We start from the raw sequence: 23,827 nt of genomic DNA, 5'->3' as shown, positions 1-23,827 counted from the left end.
ACGAGTTATGAACGTGGTAGAGAACAACTGAAGTTGTGCAGTGCCAGCGATAGACTTCGGTATCTAATTTAGTCTGTTTTAGATCGGAGGTTAGCATTTTATTTAAAAACATTATTTTTTTAAGTCATTTAATAGACAGCATTGAGAGATATGCAGAGATGTACTTGCTTTAAAGTACTGGAAACGAAAGGCATCATTCTTATGCTTCAGGAAATAATGCACTACACCAGCAAGAACACTGACAATCAAAATGATGATCAAGACAATGATAACAGCAGGTGCACTAGTCTGTAGGTGGACATGTGGTGCAGTTGAAGGCATCACCTACAAAAAGAAAAAACAAAAACACACCACCACCTTTCCCTCAATGCAATGCTAGTACTTTTTAAAATGTTTATTTACCAGCAGTCTGTAGATTTCTTTATTACAAAAGTTTATCTTTCAGGGCATATATTTGTGTACCAGCTCAGAATTGGAAAAGTAGATAATAAACAGAAGTTGTTTTTTAAGGATGGATCACACATACAGTGAAATTAACCTTAGTACAGATGGTAACTCACAATGATAGGTGGAGCTTTTAGAGGTCCCTCGATGACATGGATCAACCCATTTGTTGCTGGAACATTCCAGTCTATTATTATCTGTTTATTCACCAATTTCACTGGTGGGGAGTCCTGTAGGAATAAACACAATGTGTGTGTGTGTGTGTGTGTGTGTGCGCGCACATACAAAAAAACAACATTCCTATGTGAAAAGTATTGATTGGTAAGACTTACATCAGCCTGTGTATTGTCCGAGGCTAATGCTACTACAAGGTTATAACCCAGTCGAGATGGGATTGTTGTATTATGCTTCAGATCCTCATAAAAGTGAAGGCTGTTGTTAGCAGATATGTGGTATTCCATGTCCCGCCATGATATAGTCTGAAAGTGGTACATATGGGTTATGACAAGACACAAGAAGTTACAGGAGCCCACAAATAGCAATGCATGCAAATGATGCAACCAGATATGAAAGAGAATGTAGTTGCAATGGATAGCCTATGTAAAGGTTTTGGCTATGCTTGAGCATGGTCTTTTTAGTTTTGGACATAACTCTCATGGCCACAGTACTTGCTTTCCATTTATATAATGTTCCTGAAAACAGATTTATGTACAACAGATATGGTCTGTTTACCCAACAAACAACTTGCCTCATTTGCAGAAAATCCTGCATCATGTGGTACAAATACTGTAATGTTTGATGAACTCGTTGATAGGAGGTTCAGGAGAGTTTTTCCTTCAAGGGCAGCCTCAGCATAATTCAGCAAAGTCTAATGAGGAGTAGAGCGTAATGGTCATGACAGCAAAATCTATACTCCACAATATGCAATTTGTGTCTTAGCTTTTCAGAATGACCAAAGACTACCTACAGAGTAAAAGACAGAGAAATTTGAATTGGTAGCAACAACAGATACAAGGTCGCCATTACAGAATTCTCCACTGCCAATGTATCCAGGTCCACATTCACATGTCACCTCTGAAATGGCAAACCAAAACATTTGTGGTTTGCACAGTGTAAATGCAATTCACTCCAAGCTTTATCACATTCATTTATGATTTTTGTTATATTACCTTTCATACTGAAGCAGTAAGCATCATAAGGAGAGCTTACGTCAACAGGATCTTTGTACAATACTATGCCAACGTGGTTGTCACCACATTTCACAGAGGGAAACCGAATTGGGTAACCCACTCTTTTCCCATCCATCCATCCAGCAACACACAAGTGCATACCCAGCTGGGGCAAGAAAAGATGGAGGTTTTGTAAACTCACAGTATTCCTTGATGGAGCTAGGCAGCTCATGAAGAATTCCTTCCATCAATTTTTTTTTCTAAGGTCACCAATTATAAATATTTTAACTAGGCATTTAATAAGCAAATTAAATTTCTCGCAGCTCAAAACGACCACTTTCATTGTGGTCAATACATGATTGCTAGTTCCTTCCCTGAGTTATTTTGAGTTAGTTAATGAAAGTATGAAATACAATACAAAGGAATTACAGCACCCTATGGAAGGACAAGCAGAATGACAAAGCCAGTCCTGAAAAGGTCCTACCTGCTGAGCATCAGAGAGCTGGGACAGAGTAGCAAGGGTAGCCCCTTCAGCACTGCAGGCTACCTCCGCATCCGTGTAGTTCATCTTGTACTTCCCCGCTGGTGATCTCAAATGGAAAACACCTGCTGTTTTGGCTGAAGGGAAAAAGTTCAATTAAATATCAGTTAAACTCACAGTTGAAAGCTACTTTGTCATTTGGGAATTAGCATATATTCATATATCTATATGGTATAAAGTATTTGGGGCAATATATATAACATTTTCCCACCACAGGTCACGAATCTGGTACACACAGGTAAATATTATGGTTCATTAGGAAAAATTCACAAAGCAGAATAATTAAGAAAATGTATAATTTGCAGCAGAGAAAAAGGAGCTGGCATATGCAAAGAAAAATATTTAATTGTACTGTACACAAACACACACACAAACACACACACACACACACACACACACACACACACACACACACACACCATATATATATATATATATATATAGATATATATATAATATATATATATATATATATATATATATATATATATATAATATATATATATTCCATCTGACCAAGAGCTTAACCTTATTAAGGAGACATAGTACAGTAAGAGTTGGATACGGGGACTGCCAAGGGCTTAATATTGAGATTATTATTGTGAAAATGGCAAGTTACAGTACTTAATCTACGATGCAGCAGAGATTTTAGAGATTTTATATTCCTAAAAAGAAAACTAGATATTCTTTATTTCAGAGCTTTTTCTATTCAAATAACCAAATGCAGTGTTTGTATGAGTACTGAGGTTTTTATATTGCAGTTTTTATTGTTTCAGCGTCCCATTTAACATTTCTAAACAATAATAGTCTACATTATGTACTCACCAGCCTCTTTATTAGAAACACTTTGTAGTTATTCTATGCACAGTTTATATTAGCCATACTCAAGCCCTGTATCACTGGATAGTTTCTGACCACATGATTGCTGACTGTTGATTTTGGGTGAACTAAGAATGTCAAAAGATGTGCTAAATTCTGTACGTTTACATTTATCTATTAAATGCAACTCAGAGTGTATCTTAAAAAAGTGGTCAGTGAATTTTGGTAGTTAGATGTTGCTAATAATGGCTAGGTAGAACTGTCAGAGATAACCTGAACCAATGGTATACATGTTAATCAAGACTCAGCAGAATGTATGTTAGTATTAATTGTCTTGGAACCAAGATGGAATGAAACATGAATATAATATATTTCAACAGCCATCAGAATTTTTCTAATGAATTAATCTAATGTCTAAAGTTAAAATAAGGTGTCTAAAACCCCAAATTCCTGCCAAAATTGTGTCTAGTAATAATGGTCAACATAAAATACATTAAGAACAACAAAGTCTTACTGTGGAATGCAAATCTCTGCATACTGCGTTGGCATCACAGCCTCCATTCTCTTCTAGGCAGCGGTCAACTGGTGGTACCACCTTTTCGAGACACTGGACTCCATTTCCCACATAGCCCGGGAGACATTCACACCTCCTCTCATTCTGACAGGTGTAAATATACTTTATGAAAACTATGTTGACAAATGTCTGCACTGTTCTTAAAACCTAACCTCAACTTAATTAGAAAAATGTAAAGAAAAAACAATACAAATCATTGCACTCACAGGTCCAGTGACAATGCAGTTGGCAAAATCACTACAACCACCATTATCTTCCTCTACGCAGCGGTTGATAGAAGAACAGACAAAGCCATCTCCAGAGTAGCCAGCGTTGCATGTACAAGTGACATTGATACCAGTCTGTGTGCAAATGGCCTGTTCATGACAGCCCCCATTATATTCACTGCAGAGAGCAGAAGCTAGAACAAAAGCACAATATTTTTCAAACATTAGCATGGCTTAAAGAGCATTGGACCTAGCACTTGATAAAAGTAGCATATGTTTAAAATAATAATAATAATAATTATTATATATACATACTATTAATTAATTTTTTCACAATCACTACAGCTTTATGGTGACAGAGAAATTAAAAGGGCAGATGTACCTGTACAGCTGAGGCCATCTCCTTCATACAGAGGTTCACATTCACACTGGTTGTCAGAGCGGCACACTGCATTAGAATGGCACTCAGGGGAGCAAACAGGCTTGATTTCTAATCAATCACAAGAAGAGTCATAAGTGACAGTCAAAACACAGATTACTGATGTCACCATGGTGAAGTAAGTTAGACCCTGTACCAATTTTGGACTCGCATGATAATCCTGTCCAGCCCTCTTTGCAGAAACAGCTGCCACCACCATCTTGGCCATCATCACACTTGCCATTAATGGTACAGTTACAAGCTGCAAGCAGAGGCCAATTAATTAGTGGTGTTGATTTGTGTCATTTTAATTAAAACCACATGAATGCTTTTGTTACTGATATGTTAAAAGGACTGACTTAGCTAGATTTTTTTTTTTTTTTACCAGAATCAACAGTGCATCCTATTTGGCAGGAAGAGATGCACTCAAATTGGGTTTCAGTCACGTAACCACAGCCAATAATATTCCATTTGAATTTGGGTGTCGTTCAATTTGAAGCTGTCACTAGAGGCCACAAAGCCAAGCCAAACTGGCTGTGTTCGATATGATTTGTCTGTGGTCTGCATGCTAGCTAGAGAGACTGGCACACCTCTAAGCGAACTAGAACATGCTAGAACCTGAAAGAACAATGACAAACTACATCATATTGTAAAAGGACAGCTACCTGAGAATAAGGATAGGGCATATAGTGCCCTCCTAAAAATTATAGGCAGTACATGTAATGCAAAAGCAATGGGTCAGTAGAAAAGAGCCACATTTAAAATGAAGAAAAAAGAAGTGCAAAGAGTGTGTCCTTGCATGCAGACATTACAGAAAAATGCTAGATAAGAACACAACTGGCATACAAAAACACAAATGAGAACTTGAAGAGTAGTTAAACTGATCAAAGCCACCACAAAGTCTAGACATTGGGGTATCCTCAGGAAAAGATGTCACCAAGCACTGAGTGGAAGCACTGAGCTTTAAAGCCAAACTTGTACAGGAGCATAGGAGAGCGCAGTATCAAGGACAAACAGTGAAGCATGATGTAAGCTCTTGGGGCCTATCAGAAAGAGACCTGAGACCTGCAGAAGAAACCTGATTATCATGCTTGATGCATGAGCTATCACACACTGACGCTCCTACACAAAAGGTGAAAATGACTACATATCCAATGACATAGGCCACAAGACACAAAGCAGGAGGAGTAAACATCTGGTTTCATCTATAAAATGTATTTTGTGCTTTGCTATAAACTTGCTAAAACCAAAGATTAAGCTTCTACTCCCCGTAAAGATCTGTATGGTTTCTTTATACAGTGCCTGCTTTTTTATGAGTTTCTTTACTAAACATAAGGTTTGCATATGAAATAGACTCTGTGAGATAGCACCTGTAGAAGTGTTATTTGACGAATATTATATCCTCTTTTATATATATATATATATACACACACACACACACACACACACACACATATACACATACACATACACACACACACATACATTTTATATATATATATATATATATATATATATATATATATATATATATATATATATATATATATATATATATATATATATATATATATATAAAAGAACAAATAATGCTTACTGATTGTATGGAGACCACTGGTGTCATACATGACTGTATCTGCATGAAGCGATCTCTGCAGTTTAAGTGACCTGTTCAGTTAGGTTACCTGTGCAGTTAGAACCATAGTGGTTGGCCTCACACAGCTCACATGCTGTGCCTGTAAAGCCAGGGTAACATTTACAAGTCCCACTACTATACTGCCCATCATCACAATCACCATGTCCTCCGCAAGGAGCCTCCAAGCCACCAGGACACACTAGAACAAAAACAATTCATACATATCACTACTGTATATGTACTTCTCAATTCATACCACTTTTCTGGGGGGGGTTTCTTAAGATAGTGATTTCAAGTGGCTCATTGACAGTATCATTCACAGCCATTTTTATAAAGCAAATCAATATGGGCCCCAGGGTGACGAGAAGAACTCTGCTTTAAGATATTCCTGGTTCTCTGTTACTGCACTGCTCTGAAGGGAAAACAAGCTTACCTTGACAGTCTCTTCCATAGTGGTTTTTACAGCATTTTGAAATCCACGTCTTTTTCTTGCACACTTGGCTACAGCCAATTCTGGCCAAATGAGAGGTGTAAGGGTCCTCAAAAAAGGATCTTTGGTGGATATTAAATCCAATATGCCGCCTATAGCCATAGTCCCAGCGCATTCTGCACAAATGGGTTTGGTTCTTTGGAGAAAGAGACAGCACAAATTTCAGCCTAATTATTAAAAGCCACACCCTGAGGTTTGTAAATCTACTCTGGTCTTGGAGACTAATTAGGAAAAAAATGCAACAGACTCAAACAGTTATTCACTTATAGGAATGATGATGTGTTACTCTGACTTTTAATGATTCCTCTAGTATGTGCTCAGTTCACAACTACAGCTCTTATGTCTATGGGAATCTTCAAGTAAGCACCAGTAAGAAGGTGCTTCAGCCAAACACTCAGAACTTCATGTCAAAACAGTATCCCTGATTGAGGCCATTGTGGGGCAGTAATGGAGTCAGTTTCAATGTGAGCAAAGTCTGTGAGATATATATATATGTATATATAATCTCGAACATATGCACATGCACATCATCGGGACAAGACTTGGACCTCTATCTAGATAGTTGGACTACACATTAATTGCTTATTTTTTCATTTTTTTATTTATTTTTCTATTAATTGTTATTATTGTGGTAACCGTTGTCAGCTAGACTAGGATGGGGCCCCCCACTTTGAGTCTTGGTTCCTCTCAAGGTTTCTTTCTCATGCTCTTGGCTTGCTCACTAGGGGCTTGGACTTGGACATTTGTAAAGCTGCTTTGTGACAACATCTGTTGTAAAAAGTGCTATATAAATAAATTTTGATTTTTTTTTATATATATGCCGCTTCTAAGCATGTTTTTGCTCCTAGTTGTTTTGATCGTGGGAATCTCCTCCATCCTCTCTTCCTGATCGATAAAATGCTTGAAGTCAAACCTATAAGCCCTTGTGAATTAACCAAGTTAGCCAGGCAATGTACCTCTCCAAGCTACAATAAAGCTAATGAGTTAGCAGTTCATTTGCGTGTGATTCACTACATAGAAAAACATGGAACTGGTATAAATTAACTGCTTTTAATATCAGAACAAGCACATACGAGGAGAATGTGGAAGGGGTTCGAGCAATAGAACAGGGTAACATGGTACATACTGGCACATCATTCCTCATAATGACAGAGGAGCAGTACTGAACTGTATGTTTGGAAATAAAAATAATTTTCAACAAAACTAAGGAGAATAATTTGAAGGTTTACTGTTTTCTCCGTTCCGAAGGGACATCTGGGCGTATTAATGCATGTTCCACAGCGACCCTGTGACAATCACATAGCTGCTGTTGCAATGTCTATACTTTGTATGCTTTTTTAAAAAACAATAATGATAACCAATAATAACAGGGATCGCTTACTGTAATCTCTGTAGTTGCAAAATCATCACAGTGTGCCCCTATGTTAGGTGGTTCAAGCACCTTGTCGATCCCATAAGCAATCCCCGAACTGAAGACCAGGTGGCGTTCTATGATTTTTGCATCATTCCCATTAATTAAAATCTCACCCTAAAAATTGTCAAGAATAAATTAAATTCAGCATAATGGCTTCTTAAACACAATGCATTCAAGAGATGACAAAAAGCTAAACATAAAAATGAAAAAAAAAAAAAAGAAAGATAAAACTTACAATCAAATTTTTGTTACAGTTGAATGTCAGCTGGGATCCATACATCGATCGGACATATCGCTCACTTGGCAGGGCACAAGCAACCGTCTATTACATCACACAGTATTAAGACAATGAATAAAAATGACCTTAAAATGTAACACAGCTTACACTATTGTATGATATACTGTGGCAGACCAAATAGAATTTGGTCAATCAAAGTAATAATAAAAAATAGTATGACAACAGGGTAAAGTGATAATACAACCACAAAGGATGGTCTGGATGATGATGTATTTTTGGTGTGGCATTAAGGGGATGTTTGTTTAAGGTTGGGTGCAGTGGTCTAATAAGTACAACACAGAAGTGGTTAAGGTTTGAGAACGGTGCAGAGTTAGGTTATATGTACCATGGACAGTTTTGGGGTTTTTTTTGGTTTTGTTTTGTTTTTCTAGCAATTACACATTACAGTTGAGAAGGTAAGCAATAGCAAGGAACATTACAATTTCTGGAAAGGAAGTGATACAGCTGGTCCTCTGATCTTGTGATTTATTATATCACATATCTGGTGAGACCTTTAGAAAAGCCCAGCTCTAAAATCATACAGAATGTGCATTAAGTTCAGTATACAAAATATTCTGAGTCATGACTTGGTTGGGGACAGACTTATTTGTCAGTTCTAGAGGACAGCAGAGAGTACTTTTGTTCAGGACCTTCAGTCAGCTGTCTCTTCAATCAAATACCATACAATTAAACACCCTACCAAGGACAGTGAACCAAAAATGTCACTTACTCGCTGGTCACGAACTATGTGAACTTTCATGAAGGCTGCAAGTTTGTCACGATGGTCCTCACTGTACAGCCAGTTCTTTTGCTCATCTGGGAGACTGTTGAATGCATCATCAGTGGGCCAGAACATAGTGAACGGATGGAATGGTGTATGATGGACCATGTCCATCAAATTCGTTTTCTGCCATTAAACCAAAATTCAAGAGAAGTGAGTCCAGTGTGAATATACTAAGAAGAATTTCATATAAAGAATACTTATGGGTCAAAGACAATGTGGCTTAATCAATTACTTTATCAAAGCACCATTTTAAGTGTAAATTTGGACATTGTCAAATTGGTTAGAAGGTTTTGGCTTAAACCAAAAAAAAAAACAAACAAACAACAACAACCCTTCCCCCCAACCCATATATAGAAAAAAAACACATTAACTCCCACCCTAAAAATGGCAGTTCAGAGCAGTACATGCTCACCTGGAGCAACTTGCTGAACATAGAATATCCATATGATTCTGCAGTTACCGTAAGATTCTCCTGAAATATGCACATAAACACTTAATTATAAAATAAAAAGGTTTATAGTATGATAGTTAAACTTTGTTGAATAAGAAAAGATGCATACATTTATTTTAATCTCTGCAGTCTGGTTTGTCATTTCATATGGCAGAAGGACTTTGTCGATGAAATGCATAACCCCATTAGAACACTCAAAATCACTAGTGATGATTTTTGTGTTGTTGTTGATGTATACAATACCCTGTGAAGATTAGATATATGATCAGATATATAATGAAAGAATAAATCTTTCATTGTGGTGTCAAATATTAAATCACTACTGCATTAGATAGCATCTACAGTACTTAAAGGAGTAATAAGTCGTTTTTTTGGTGATTCTTATACATTAGAAAACAGCCATTGTACTGACATCCAGTGGTCTGGATTTATTAGATTCTACACTAAATCTATATTAAACATGACTGCCTGCATGTGGAAGACCCGCACTATTGAGTTCAAACTGGTTCCATCGATAACTACAAAGCAATCTGATTGTTCATCTCATGTGAGCTGCACTTTATAGAAATTTTTTTAATGTGATAATTACCTTGATAAAAATTCCTTGCTACTTTATGGTGGTAAAAATGACTGATTACTCCTTTAAAACAAGTAATTTCTAGAAAATTGAGTAAATTACATAAAATACTTTGTTTGCTTACCTCTCGTACACTGAAATTCAGTACATGCCAGAGGCAGCAACCACATGAGTGACAGTCTTCAAATCTGATTCATACAGTTCTTGGCAACCTACAATGTGGTACCTCAGCAGGTCTGGGGCACGGTTTTTATCCAGCCACAGCAATGTCTGCAAGTATAGGTGCAGAACATTTGATTATTTCACACTGTCAAAAAGAATAACTGGTTTGTCTTGACATTCAGGCTTAGATGGCAATTAATTTGTACACTTTTCAGTATATTTGCTTATAAATTAGTGGCATTGCCTCAATATTTAAAAACAAACAATTGTTCTAGTACTGTTTGGTTACATGTTTTTTGAAAAATATGAAGCCGTGTAAGTGTAATATTAATTCCAAATTCCCTTTTTCATAACTGCCTTATAATGCTTAAGAGAAAATCATACCGAGAAGTTTGCAATGTAGTCTGGTGGAGGGACAAATATGTGTGAACGGCCCCTCTACCAAACAAATCTCTCACCCTTGCCCGCTAGGGGGAAAAAAAAACAAACATTGTTTACTGTCATTTTTTAATATTAATTAAAAAGTATTTTTAAACACATTCATGGCAAAATGTATAGCAGAGTTGTTATGTAAAGTGGCTTTTGCTTACTCCAAGATTCATGCGGAGCCAGGCTCCACCTGTTTTGTGTAGGAGCTCCTGTCTCAACCAATAAAGGAAATCATATGAAAAGGAAAATAGAACATTTCAAAGGTGTCCAAAACATTTAGTGGCCCTCATTTATGACCATTATTATCTAAATTCCCTATTCATTCTGTTTTCCTATGTCTGTCTTATTTCTTCAGTGAAAAGTTACTCACTCTACTGACAGTCCCAGCACATTCAATGCCATCTCCTTTGTAGCCTATGTGACATGTGCAGTTCCTCTCCCCTGGCCCCGTGTATCGACACACAGCATTGAGGCTGCATCCTCCATTGTTCTGCAAAATAATTCACACAGATCTCAGCTGCACATCATTCACTCTAAAGACATTTCAACTATGTACTATTACGGATTTTCATTAGTTTTATCAAAGGCTTTGTGTTAAAATGCAATGAGTATGTGCAAACAAATGTGATATGTTCTTTCATTTTGCTGCTGGAGAAATTATTTCCAAAGTCCTGAAAGCCAAGGGAAGCTATAAGTTTAATCTCTCTAGGAGCCTGTTAATTCTGAGTACATTAATATGTGAAACCAAATAGGAATCAATGACAATTACTAATTTCCCAACAGTCTAATTAAAAGGAAGGCCTTGTAGTAAGAAAAGCTGCAGAACATGTGGTAACTCTTTACATGAAGGGTGTCTACATAACACATTGTTATGTGCCAGGCATGCACGTTTGTGTTTTTTGTATTGGTTTGCTTTTTTCCAGTTACAGGTAAACCAATAAGAAGCCTCATGGGCCAAGATGGCGGCAGGACTACTGCTTTAAAGGCGGATCACCTGCAAAACTGTGCAGTGTTGATTCGGAACATGCCTGAGAGTTATTACTTAAGGCTTCTTGTGACAATGTATGAACGATACTGTTTAGTTTACATACGAGATTGCTGTTATGTTTCCCCTATCTGTCGGTGTGGACAAGTCAGGTAACATGGTTACAGGTGATTTCAATGTATAGATGTGGTAGATTAGGGGCGGGTGCCACTTTGTTGCATTGTTGATCAGGAAAGGTATGTGGTAGGCAGGGAAGCTATTTTATTATTTTCGTTTCTTTGGCACCGTCCACCCATACTTTATGGTCACTCACTAGAACTGTTCTTATGCTTTGAACTACTCTGTGCTCTCACCATTGATTTTACTGGTACAAGTAAATTGAAAACACAGAGGTTACTGGTGTTGGTCTCATCCTTGGCTATTTTACACATGCCTCACACATACACACACACTCACTCTCTCTCTCTCTCTCTCTCTCTCCTCTTAGGACTGTTACAGCCCTGTCGATTTTGCCACCAACTGGGGGCTTGTAACACACGTTTATAAGATGTTCCATAAATATTCCATAATATAACAGCCCAGCCTAGTGCTGGGCCATCTGTTAGGTCACCTCCGGCTATCAGAGGGGAGCACAGGGCAGTTCCAGGTAATTAGGGCAATTAGTTACACCTGTACTCTTGGCTACTTAAGAGCAGCTCATACTCTCCTTGGCCTAGTGTTTGGTCCTTGTTCTGGTAAAAGACAAGGTAAGTATTTCAGTTACAGACGTCAAGGCCTGTCTCTTTAGTCTATTTTTCTACCTCGTCCCTTGAGCTTCTCATAAAAGCCTCAACTTGCACTTTCTTTTTTCAAATTTCTCTCTCCATCTGTAGCCTGCTCCCCTTTTTCAGTTGGGAAAGCCAATTTTTGGTTAGTTTTCTTTTCTTTTGCTCCATCATTTGAGTATGTCAACCTGTTTTCCCCTGACAGACTCAGTTCTTTGTGCTGAGCTCTTTTTGATGCTTTTGCTGCACTAGTAAATTGCTGACTTAGAACCCTGAAAGTGGCAGTTCTAATCATGCCTTGGGTCTATTGGTTTTCTCTTTCGAGGACCTGTAGGTACCTAGGTCCAGCTAGTGCTTGTTCTTGTTGGATCTGCTGTTTAGTTTTCATTTCCTTTTGGGTTTTCTGAGCTCTTAGCTGGTTTGCACTTTTACCTCACATCAGCTGGTGGCTCATTCAGGTTGCCCACAGTCTCGCATACTTGCAGACCTGGCATCAACACTACCTTGGGATAAGTCCTCCATTACACCATGCATTCAAGTATTTGCCATGGGTCTGTCCCAATGACAAGTTAATTGATGAGTCTATTGTTCCATTTGTTTGTGTTGCCCTGTTTATTTGTATTTGATATTCATCTAGCATGTAGTATGCAACTTATTCCTCTGATGAGATTTTTTTCTGGTCAGGGTGGGCTTTCTCTCACCTGCAGCCCATGAACAAGAACCAAGACCCCTCTGGTGCCATGATGCCTAGCAACAAAGCTATAAAATTGTCTAGCTGAAGGCTTATCATCATGATGGCCTGACTTTCTGACCCTTCCCCTCTTCTTAGGTGTCATAAACCCACAGATTGGAATGCAGGAAAGTCTTACCAGCCTGGTTAGACTTAAAGGAACTATGACCCTAAATTCCATCAGACTCAAAAACCTACCAGGACAACTAACTTTTCTGTGATATTTATTTCTTTTCCCACAGCTTCACAAAGTAATGACTTGCTTTTTTTTAACCTACTGCATCAATTGGTAATCAACTTTGTAATACATGGCTATCGTAATATAATCTTCAAATTTTTATGTTTTCTTCTATTGTTTGATAATTGTCTATGGTTTCATTTTCTTCATTACTTGTTCCTTATATTTTGCATCATTCATCCTAATCAATTCACTTGTAAGTTGTTTACCTCATGTTATCATGTTATTTACCTCAAATTGTTAACCACTCCCATATTCACGAGAAGTGTTATATGAACCAATTAGACAAATTATTATATTAAAGTTAGTAGTTTGTAATTTCAAGTAGAAGAGGAATTAAATTGACTATCCAATCACTTCACCCACTGTAGGGTTTGATTCTTTTGTTTCCTTACTAGAATATCTTACAGGAATCCTTTCTCCCCATCATGAAAACAAAGGCTACTGCATATGCATGAACCATCCTCAGTATTTACCTGAGAAAGGTTGCCCACTAGTCAGTGCAAAATACAGAGAAAGAGTACATGGGTGGAGAAGGATCTTCTGCAAGAAGAAATTAAGACTTAATCCTTTCATTCTGAAACTAAGCCTAAGTGATTAAAACAGACTTGAATCTCATCTTCTTTTGTTTGTTTAATTTCTAATCTTTAGTTTGTATTTTTTGGAATTCGTTAATCACATCTTATACCTGTGATGAAACAGACTTGCTTTGTTGTGTTGACTGAATCTGTAGGTTAATTGTGCTGCCAGTGATGATTCATACCAGAATTTCCATAAAAAGCAAGAACGGACTACATAACCACAGATACAAAGACTCCTGCTCCTGAGAGACCTAGGCCTCTGACTCTCTAATGAAGCCAGCTCTGGAAATCCAATCTCGCAAATCAAGAAAGCCCAATTGCTTCATTGTTATCAACCTACATCACTCGCACAGAGAAAGCCAGCAGCGCTACAGAAAATGGACACTCTCATTGCTGTCCAGAGAGCTTGACATGGCCAAGCTCAACAATTCATAAGGACAGGCATTTCCTTTTTATGTTACCAGTTGGTATCAATAACAAGTTATTTTCATTTGTCTTTTCATTTATTTCTCTTTCCTTTTTATTTAGTTAGCCATATTCGGTCCATCACAAATCTCATTTGGGTTAATTTTGTTTTGGTTACGTTGTTTGTTACATTGGTTTCACTACAGCAATTTTAGTGAACTCAATACCTCTGGTGATTATTAGCATTGTAATCAGTGGTCTTATGTATGTCCTCATATCTTTGTTTTTCCATAAAAAGACCCTTAGTTATAATGCTTGTGATTCAAGAATATTCTAATTTTGGGTAGAGGTGAAACAATCATGTCAAACTTATGGCTTTCATGAGTTGAGACTGAATTAATTTTCCCTGCTAATCAGGATGGTGCCCCAATTAATCTGGCATTTTATTACAGTGTTAATATCACTCTATTCATGACGGTTGATATGAACATTCGTGGATGTGCTGTGTAGTATTTCTGTAAAATGTTCCATATATGTTATGTAGACACTTTTTTCTAAAGTGTTGATGAGCAGTTTAAAAAAAGATTAACCAACTTAATTGGCTTTCTGCTGTAGCACACAAGTTGACCATACATTTTGACCACACACAGCATTAACTATATTATGGTCATTAATAATGATATAACACAAAAATTATGGATTTGTCCTTAATATAGCTCACTTTTCTCAGTGTTTATGTCTGCCTATCAGTCACATCACGTTACATTACCCTAAATCAAGGATGAGCCTGGAACTCAAAACATGCTGCTGGGGTTTCCTGTTACTGTACTAAGTGGCTTTCATTTAGTCTAAAATGTATTTTAATGTAATGACAGTGGTATCTTAGTGGTTAAGGTACTTGTAATTGGAAGGTTACTGGTTAAAGCCCCTCCACTGCCAGGTTGCCACTGTTGGGCCCCTCAGCAAGGCCCTTAACCCAAAAGTTGTACTCAGTCATAATTGTAAGTCACTTTGGATAAAAGTGTAAACTAAATGTAAATGTATTTTTCTACGTGGACTGTCACATACCTGTAAGCATAGGTTTATTGCAGAACATATATGTCCCCGAGTAATGTAGCCAGATTTACAAACACAAGCAGCCTGGAATAGGAGAATGTAGCAGTTATGCCCATAGGTACCTTCTTAATCCCGAGGTCTAGTTAAGACAAAAAGGATTTTCTGATATGTTTAACAGTTAAAGATAACTAGTGCTATCAGTTGGGATTAATTCTAACATTAAAGTCGTGCTTTCACAACTGAACAATCTAATACTATTTAATTTGTTTTTCCCCATGGTGATCAATATTGAAAAATTTTTTTTACTGTGTTTGGTCCAGTTTTTATGCATTCTGCATTTTCAGAACATCCTCCATTATTAACTAGGCATGGGTCTTGCTCTGTTAATGAAAAAAACAGTACATAATTATGTTTGGTTGGCTTTAGACTTCAATTTGTGCTAAGAGGCAAAAAAACCTTGCAGTTGTAAAATTGGACTGAATATGGCACCATGGAGCACTCCTTTAGTGGAAAGAGAAGTACAGGATAATGCCAAGACAGCATTGATAATATAATCAATTGTAGCTATATTATAGGCATGGCCAAAAGCAGTAGACAGTATTGGAAAACAAACCAGACAATACCCTAAACAACAAAAACTCTAAAAAGAAATTCCCTCTAAAAAAATCTCCCTAGGGGTCCTGCAACAATGCCAAGTTGTACTCAGTCATAATTATAAGTCGATTAGGATAAACGCATCAGCTAAATGCCATAAAGGTAAATGTATTTTGCTACATTTATGACAAGTACAGGATAATGCCAAGACAGCATTGATAATATAATCAATTGTAGCTATATTATAGGCATAGCCAAAAGCAGTAGAAAGTATTGGAAAACAAACCAGACAATACCGTAAACAACAAAAACTCTAAAAAAATGATGAATTGTTATCTTGCACTCTTACCTAAACACACAATGCCATCTCCTTTATAGTCATCCTGACAGGTGCAGCTCCTCTCCCCTGGTGAGGTTTTCATGCAAGTTGCACGCTCAGAGCAACCTCCGTTATTAGTCACACACAAGTCAATTTCTGTGAACATCAGGGTATTTCCAAAGGCATTATTTTAAAAAGCTGCAAACTATAAAACTATAATGTCTTATAAAAATTCTCCAAAAACAACAGGAAAAAAAAAAAAAAAAAAAAAACACCTTTGCAGAAGGTTCCGTTTCCCTGGTAACCTGCTACGCAGACACATGCTGGTTTTATTCCTAACTCCCCTGTAATACAGCTGAAAGAAAACAGCTACAGCTATCCCTGGGTTTACACAAAAATTGTGTAAATGCATGTGACATGTTTCTGTGGTGTCTTATGTACTTACTTTGCATTTTCATCACAAATGCCTCCACATTCATCATTAACAATTTCTGAAAAAACAGGCAAGATTCAAGAGTCGAGCAAAGGGCATTTTTACAAATGCATGTATCTTGAGATCTTTATTAGGCTCATTTGTAGCACTGACCTACAGAACAGCCCACTCCTTTCCAGCCCTTGTCGCAGATGCACTGGCCATTACCATCCATGCCATCCAAACATTTTCCATGTTCACAATGACATTCTGTAAATCACAGTGGTGAAATATAAGTACCTATTTTTCCCCTGGAGCTAAACCTTTTATACCTTTTACATAAAATGACATCACAGCTCTGAGGTTCTGAGATTTTAGGTGAGTGAAAAGTGCATGTGATTCCTCTAACCAAATGACTTTTGTTGGGTATGAATGTGCCCATGGGATTGCACTAACCCTGAGGCTGCCATGTGACTTGCATGTACCTTTGTTCTGGAGCCAGCATTGGCCAAGTAACAAGCAACAGATGCAGAATTATGGAATAAGGTGTTTAAATGATCTAAATAAGAACCTTGCCATACATATCAAAGTCCAAAGGTACAGAAGAGGGATGTCACCTGATTTGCAGTCTTTACCATATCTTCCAGCCTCACACATCTCACACGCAGTGCCATGAAAACCTTCATTACACAGACATGTGCCATTGCCAAAAAGGCCATCCTGGCATTTGCCATTGTTAGAACACCAGTTGTCCACTGTCCCAGGACATTTAAAGCAATCATTCCCAAAGTAACCTGGACAACAGGAGTGGTCCTATAAGAGACAGGAAAACCAATGTCCAGTTGTTAGTTCTACCATCAAAGTGATTCCTACTAGAAAGATGAAAACTGTAGAAGGCGATTTCATACCTGTGAACTTTTTATGCAATCAATCATGCAACCATCCACTAATATTCTCTTTTTTCCCACTTTTTTCCTATATCTACAGTTGGATTTCATATTTTCAGGGAATTTATCCTTCATCTTAAACACAAATGTAATACAATTAAAAAAACAAATGTATACCAAGACAAGCAGTTACAAGACAAAGGGACAATGAGTCAGCAGTATGCAGCAATAGTGTTCAGTTTCAGTCCCCTGGGACCCATACACTGTATAATTGTGGGTGTTCCTATTTCTGACCCATCTGATTCAACCCTCGACAAGCTTAACTAATGAATCAGGTGTGTCAGAGAGGAGAAAGCACTGAGAGATGCAGGGTTCTCCCAGGATCTGCACTGACAACATGGACCATATATCACAATGAAGTGCAACATGTAAGTATGATAATGTTATTATCTTACAGGCTTGGCACTGAAGGTGCATTTAGGAGGAGAATTGCATGGAACACACCTTCCCTGTAAGGATCAAAGAACATTTAATTTGTTTACATGTCCTATAATTATTGATATCAGGAATTCCTGTCAAAAAACAATTTTAAAAAATCCCTTAAGCAACCATCAGGAATCAAAAATATTTTTCTTGAAATGAAAACTCTTTAAAATGGTGTATTTTTATGTAAATGTTACTGTTTTACATAAAAAATCTTTTTCATCGATCCTAATGCAAAATGTCATTTGCAAAATGTTTGCTTCTAAATGAGCACAAAAATAACCTCTAGAAGGTTTCAGAATTGAATTCTGTTTTGGGATCAGAAATGCAAACATCAAAACAGATCAATGACCTCACAACCTCTAATACTGTGAGAATATAAAATCATTTATTGGCTTCATAGCTAAATTTGGTTCCTATGGAATCATGAGAGAAGTCATCCACAAAGATCAGACAGTATATCCAACAATCTACAAATTATATATATGCAATGTACAGGAAACGATGACCCTACTAAAGCAAGCTGAGAGCAATGAAATATTCCTATGAGAGCTAGAGGATTACATGCATTTTCTTCATCAGGTCTTACCATATAAAGAATAAAGATTAAAGAGTAAAGAAGAATGTAAATATATTAGATTTTCCAGTTTGGCTGCCTTTTGTATTGTTTTATCTTTTTTTATATCCTCTCTTCCTCCAATAAATAAATAAATAACCAACAAAACAAAAAAACACCAACATTGTTTTAAAACATTTTGAAACAGGGCAGAGTATCGCTGGGATTTTCCTTCATACAGTGGTAACCAGGACCCAACAGGCCTGTCAGGAACACTATAGGAAAGCCCCTTTCGAATATATTTCTGTTGCCTGCTTGCTGCCAATACTTCTGAGTGGTCCTAGATGAGAAATGTAAGACATACCAAGACTTTCAGAAACACATCTTTGCTGCAGTGGTTTTTATGAATCTCCAAAACACGGGGAATACCGATGACAACACCATGCTTGGTTTCTGTGAAGTTTCCATCCATGGGTACATCATTAGCCAGTGTCTAGAGAAGGGAAGTATCGCCTTTTTAATATATAAGTGCACAAACTTTCAATAAATGTAAAGTTTTTCCAAACAAGAATTTTAATTCTTATATACTTTGCTTTATATTGCATAAAAATAGAAGAATTACTTTGGTGTATACCTCATTGTTACTATTTACATGAATCATGATTTGATAGCCACTCCCAAGAAGTGTACTTTTCAAGGTTCCATCAGTCAAGTGTTGAGGAAAAAGTTGCTCTTTTGGAATTATATGATATTTCACGATATTTTCATCCTATTACAACAGAGGGAAACAGCTTTACTTGACACAAGATGCATCTGAGAAGAATAATAAGTAGACAGCTCATTTGATACCTTACCAGGTGTGTAGAATTTGATTTCTCCAGGTACTTCTCAACTGCACTGTCATATGGAACAAACATGGTGTAATCCTTTGAGGGGATGCTTTCTGGAAAGTTGTACAGCTACAAAAAAAAGCCAAAAGAAAATAGTACTTATTTTGAAAGAGAAGTAGTTCATTGGATCCAGCAATTCCCAATTGCAAATACAGGAACCCTAGGCTCTGTGCATTGTTTGTTTTGTATTTCATCTGTTCTAGCATCTAGCACATCTGACCCAGTGCAGGAGGCCTGGGTAGTTTCTTAATCAGCTGAATCGGGTGTTTTAGGTTAGATAAACAAAATACGCAGAGCAATACTGAAACTGAAAGTCATGTTTTTAAGATCTTTAAGACCTCTAGCAGCTAAAAAAGTATTAATTTCCCTTGAAGCAACATATAACATCAACGTAAAAATATAATTCTGTAATGTATAAAGCAAAAATTAAAACCCCACATACCTTTCTAAATTAATTACAAATAAAAAGTTGTATACGGACACCCACATCCTTTAATGCACCTAATTTACCTCTGAAGTAAACATCTCTCTTCTCTAGATCACAAAAATGGTGAATTGGAATCACCCTGTGTGTGATGTTATACTATTACATACTATTTCATAATGATTGCAGAAATATGCCTGTCTGAGCACTTCCCTGGCTACTTAGTGCATTCCAAGGTACACACTACAACATGAAGTCCAAGGAACAGTCCAAAACGGTTCTAGAAACACACCTACAAAGACAGGGTTTTTATGGTATTGAATATACCTAAAAGCACAGCTTGATCCCTCATTTAAAAATGGATAAAACAGGGAACAACTATGAGTCCAACCAGAACCAGCCATTCTCCAAAACTCAGTATCTTGGCAAGAAGAGACATAATAAGGGAGTTCACTATGAGTTGATCAGTGCTGAATTATGTCGGGTCCTCCATGGTAGAGGTTTGAGAAATTGTGCATGAGACAACAATAACATCCTTGCTTAATAAATCTGACTTGTATGAAAGGGCTCACTGGAAGCATTTGTTGAATTTGCCCAAAGGCATGTGAGAGAAAGACTCCATGGTCTGATGAGACTAAAATGTAACCTTTGGCACTAAACCAAGCAAAACTGTAAAAGACCAAAGGAGAATGAATGGAGAAAAGCACTGACAAATTCAGGAGGAAGACCAGCTTCAATCTACAAGAGTATTTGGACTTGATTAATCTCAAACAGGTCCAAACCATGCAGCAAAAGCTACACTGCAGTGACAAAGCCAAAGAATTTGGAACCATGAAGTGGCCTCACCAAAGTATATACCTTAACTTATCTGAGTAACTGCAGATTGACTTAAAAACTGTTCATTCCGAGTTCTCATTCAACTGGATGGAGCTTGAGCAATCTTTCCAAGAAGACACCAAAAATTCCAATGATGAAATGTGCAACACTGCTAACTAATTAACCAAAGATACTCACAGCTGAGCTTGTCAAAGCTGCACTTAGCAACTATTAACTCTACAAGCAGAATACTTATGCAATCAAATGTTTTTGTGACAGTTCCATGCATAAAACAAAGGTAACTGTGGTTTATTCAATGTTTTATTAATTGAACAAGCAGTGTCTGATGGCAATCCTTCAGCAGCGCAGATGCAGGCCACCATGAGGCTTGTACCTGTGAGGCTTAAATAGTGACGGAAACAAGGCGCAGGTGCAGTGGTTATAACTCATTAGGTGGATGATTAAGAGCAAGCAACACAAGGGAGTGTGGAGATGTGTGTGTGTGTGTGTGTGTGTGTGTGTGTGTGTTTGCTGCTGCGTGTAGAGCACAGGAGACAAGGGAGTGTGGACATGTGTGTGTTTGCTGCTGCGTGTAGAGCACGGGAGACAAGGGAGTGTGGACATGTGTGTGTTTGCTGCTGCGTGTAGAGCACGGGAGACAAGGGAGTGTGGACATGTGTGTGTGTGTGTGCTGCTGGGGGTAGAGCGAGGGAAACAAGGGAGTGTGGAGATGTGTGTGTGCGTGCTGCTGGGGGTAGAGCGAGGAAGACAAGGGAGTGTGGAGATGTGTGTGTGCGTGCTGCTGGGGGTAGAGCGAGGGAGACAAGGGAGTGTGGAGATGTGTGTGTGTGTGTGTGCTGCTGGGGGTAGACCGAGGGAGACAAGGGAGTGTGGAGATGTGTGTGTGCATGCTGCTGGGGGTAGAGCGAGGGAGACAAGGGAGTGTGGAGATGTGTGTGTGCATGCTGCTGGGGGTAGAGCGAGGGAGACAAGGGAGTGTGGAGATGTGTGTGTGTGTGTGTGTGTGTGCTGCTGGGGGTAGAGCGAGGGAAACAAGGGAGTGTGGAGATGTGTGTGTGCGTGCTGCTGGGGGTAGAGCGAGGGAGACAAGGGAGTGTGGAGATGTGTGTGTGTGTGCTACTGAGTATAGCCCAGGATGTGACAGTTTTATCTTCATTATTTGTGATTAATTTAGGAAAATGTGGATTTTTTGCCTTCATGTTATAAAGGGCTATATTAAAGGGTTATAAAGGCTAATTAAATACTTGATTTGATGCTGTAAAACTAAATTATGTTTAGACAAGAATAATTATTGCTGTCAGCATGTCAGCAATGTTTTTTTGCCAGTAAACAGCAAAAAAGATGTATTCTGCAGTGTATGATTTTATTTTATTAAAAATACAGTTCTGTTAATTTGCAGTTCTGCATGGCCTATGGTCTAACCGCTTCAACTGATTCAACTAATTATTTGATTACTAATCCCTTTAAAAGGTGAAACAGCTGCATTAGAGTAGGGCAGACTCTAAAATGCACCTTGCTCTGGTCTTCCAGGACAGGGTTTCAAAACCCCGTGATCTAATAAACATTGTCATGTAAAGTGCTATGTATGAATTAGGTGGCAATTACCAGTGCTGCTTGTCTGAACAGGCTGAATGAGGGAGTTTTATTCAGGACCTCCATCAGATCAGGGGGTGGTGGTGGGAAGTCAGAAACTGGGGGTTTCAGAACCTTCAGATATGAAATATGTTGTATTTAAAACAGCTTTTCTGTGTTTGCAAGCTCAAGCTCATACTCTGAAACAAATGATTAGTATTCAAAATGCTAAAGATAATTAGATGTGGTTAGTTTAACATTCATGTATCGTAAAGATAATGGTTATGAGTGGTTAAGAATCCCTGCTCTAAAATGCATTGACACAACTCTAGACCCCAAAAAAAGTGTTCTGAAAGAAGTTGCTTTGGTATAAAAACAACTGTTCTTAAGTATACGCACAATATTTATGCATCATAAATTTTGTTTATGAATTTATGTAGTTTAAAATTAAATATTTAGTATTTATTCTTCAATTTAAAATTAAATTATATACTATAATGATGTTAGAATTCACTTTACAGCATGTTTTATAAAGTGCACATAAAATCAGCTTTTTAGACTTAGAGACTGGAGGATATATGATTATAAATAATTACCGTGTTGATGATGTGAATGTACCCATTAGTTGCCTTGATATCTTGGACAAGAATGGCAGCATCACCGATCATGAGCTCCTGAAATCAGAGCACACTGACTCACACACACACTTCAGCAATGGAGCAAAATAAACATGCCAGCAGCAATCTGTCTCATTTGAAAAAGTTACCCCATTTTTGTTCGTGATCAACCATTTTGTCCTGATTTTGGTTGGGACCATTTTGTTGACCTGCTTCTTCAAATCATCATAAGAATATATACCGTCCAAAAAGTGAGCTCTGGAAAGAAAGCACACACAAAAAGATGAGTTGACAGGGTGGTTGCCCATCCTCCACCCCCAAATATCATATTATATGCATTATGATAAGTTGAGGCCTTACTTGAGAAAATGAGGCATTCGGTAAAAGTCGAACAAAAAAGTTTCCTCTGAGTTACTCAGGTTTTTGAAAGCTTCCGCAGAAGGAACCAAAGCAGTCACTTTGCTGTCTGCAGTAATCACTTGGTACCTCTGGAGGTAAGAGTAGTATAGGACAAAGAACAGATATTTAGAGAGTAGTGTGGAACAGTGCAGGCATTTGGAGTGTAGTATGGAACAGTGCCAATGTTTGGGACAGTATAGATGTTTGGCTTGAGTCATTATGACACTGTTTCAGCACTCACTTATTCAAGAGTAAAATAAGTGAAACTGCCTACTTGTACGAAGTGGTTAAAATGGTAGAAATCTGAGTTTCCATCTAGCTCCTAAAAAGAAAAAAGGACATTAGATTAAGCACTTTTTTATTACTTTTTCCTTGCTTCCTTTCCACCATATAATATTAATATACAAACTAGCAATTCTGAACAAAAGTCAGCTATTTTATTTCTAATCTCTTTGTTGAATATTGATTCACTAGTTTCAGAAGGTACTTACCACAAGTATATTGCCATAGCATGAGATACCATCTCCTTCATAATCTGCAGGGCACGTGCATGTGTGTGTTCCATTAGCTTTAAATTCACATGCTGCCTATTGCAAAAAAAAACCCAAAAAACTTATTATTTACTCTAAAACCCCTAGGGTATGACAGTTCAGCTTGAAATCAAATTTTGGTAGAGCATGTGATTAA

General features: G+C 37.6%; 1 protein-coding gene across 1 annotated transcript in view; it reads right to left on the bottom strand.

The window, feature by feature from the left end:
* Positions 1-23,827, bottom strand: part of stab1 (stabilin 1) — a 44,651-nt gene that overhangs the window by 1,691 nt on the left and 19,133 nt on the right. Inside the window, 43 exon segments of the mRNA XM_035520538.1 lie at positions 169-324; positions 561-674; positions 777-923; positions 1,193-1,312; positions 1,412-1,518; positions 1,614-1,779; positions 2,098-2,222; positions 3,478-3,631; positions 3,754-3,947; positions 4,136-4,243; positions 4,329-4,433; positions 5,857-6,006; positions 6,241-6,433; positions 7,527-7,583; positions 7,679-7,825; positions 7,947-8,033; positions 8,719-8,895; positions 9,185-9,244; positions 9,333-9,467; positions 9,925-9,953; positions 9,956-10,070; positions 10,347-10,388; positions 10,391-10,429; positions 10,553-10,600; positions 10,762-10,881; positions 15,163-15,234; positions 15,457-15,530; positions 16,094-16,219; positions 16,339-16,418; positions 16,509-16,554; positions 16,650-16,745; positions 17,093-17,288; positions 17,384-17,497; positions 17,818-17,871; positions 18,766-18,894; positions 19,036-19,170; positions 19,256-19,360; positions 22,158-22,259; positions 22,721-22,798; positions 22,891-22,999; positions 23,102-23,229; positions 23,415-23,462; positions 23,632-23,727. Coding sequence (XP_035376431.1) covers positions 169-324; positions 561-674; positions 777-923; positions 1,193-1,312; positions 1,412-1,518; positions 1,614-1,779; positions 2,098-2,222; positions 3,478-3,631; positions 3,754-3,947; positions 4,136-4,243; positions 4,329-4,433; positions 5,857-6,006; positions 6,241-6,433; positions 7,527-7,583; positions 7,679-7,825; positions 7,947-8,033; positions 8,719-8,895; positions 9,185-9,244; positions 9,333-9,467; positions 9,925-9,953; positions 9,956-10,070; positions 10,347-10,388; positions 10,391-10,429; positions 10,553-10,600; positions 10,762-10,881; positions 15,163-15,234; positions 15,457-15,530; positions 16,094-16,219; positions 16,339-16,418; positions 16,509-16,554; positions 16,650-16,745; positions 17,093-17,288; positions 17,384-17,497; positions 17,818-17,871; positions 18,766-18,894; positions 19,036-19,170; positions 19,256-19,360; positions 22,158-22,259; positions 22,721-22,798; positions 22,891-22,999; positions 23,102-23,229; positions 23,415-23,462; positions 23,632-23,727 — 4,683 coding nt within the window.

The sequence above is a fragment of the Electrophorus electricus genome, chromosome 20, assembly GCF_013358815.1.
Source record: "Electrophorus electricus isolate fEleEle1 chromosome 20, fEleEle1.pri, whole genome shotgun sequence".
NCBI lineage: Eukaryota > Metazoa > Chordata > Actinopteri > Gymnotiformes > Gymnotidae > Electrophorus > Electrophorus electricus.
This window is presented reverse-complemented; position numbering and strand designations above follow the sequence as displayed.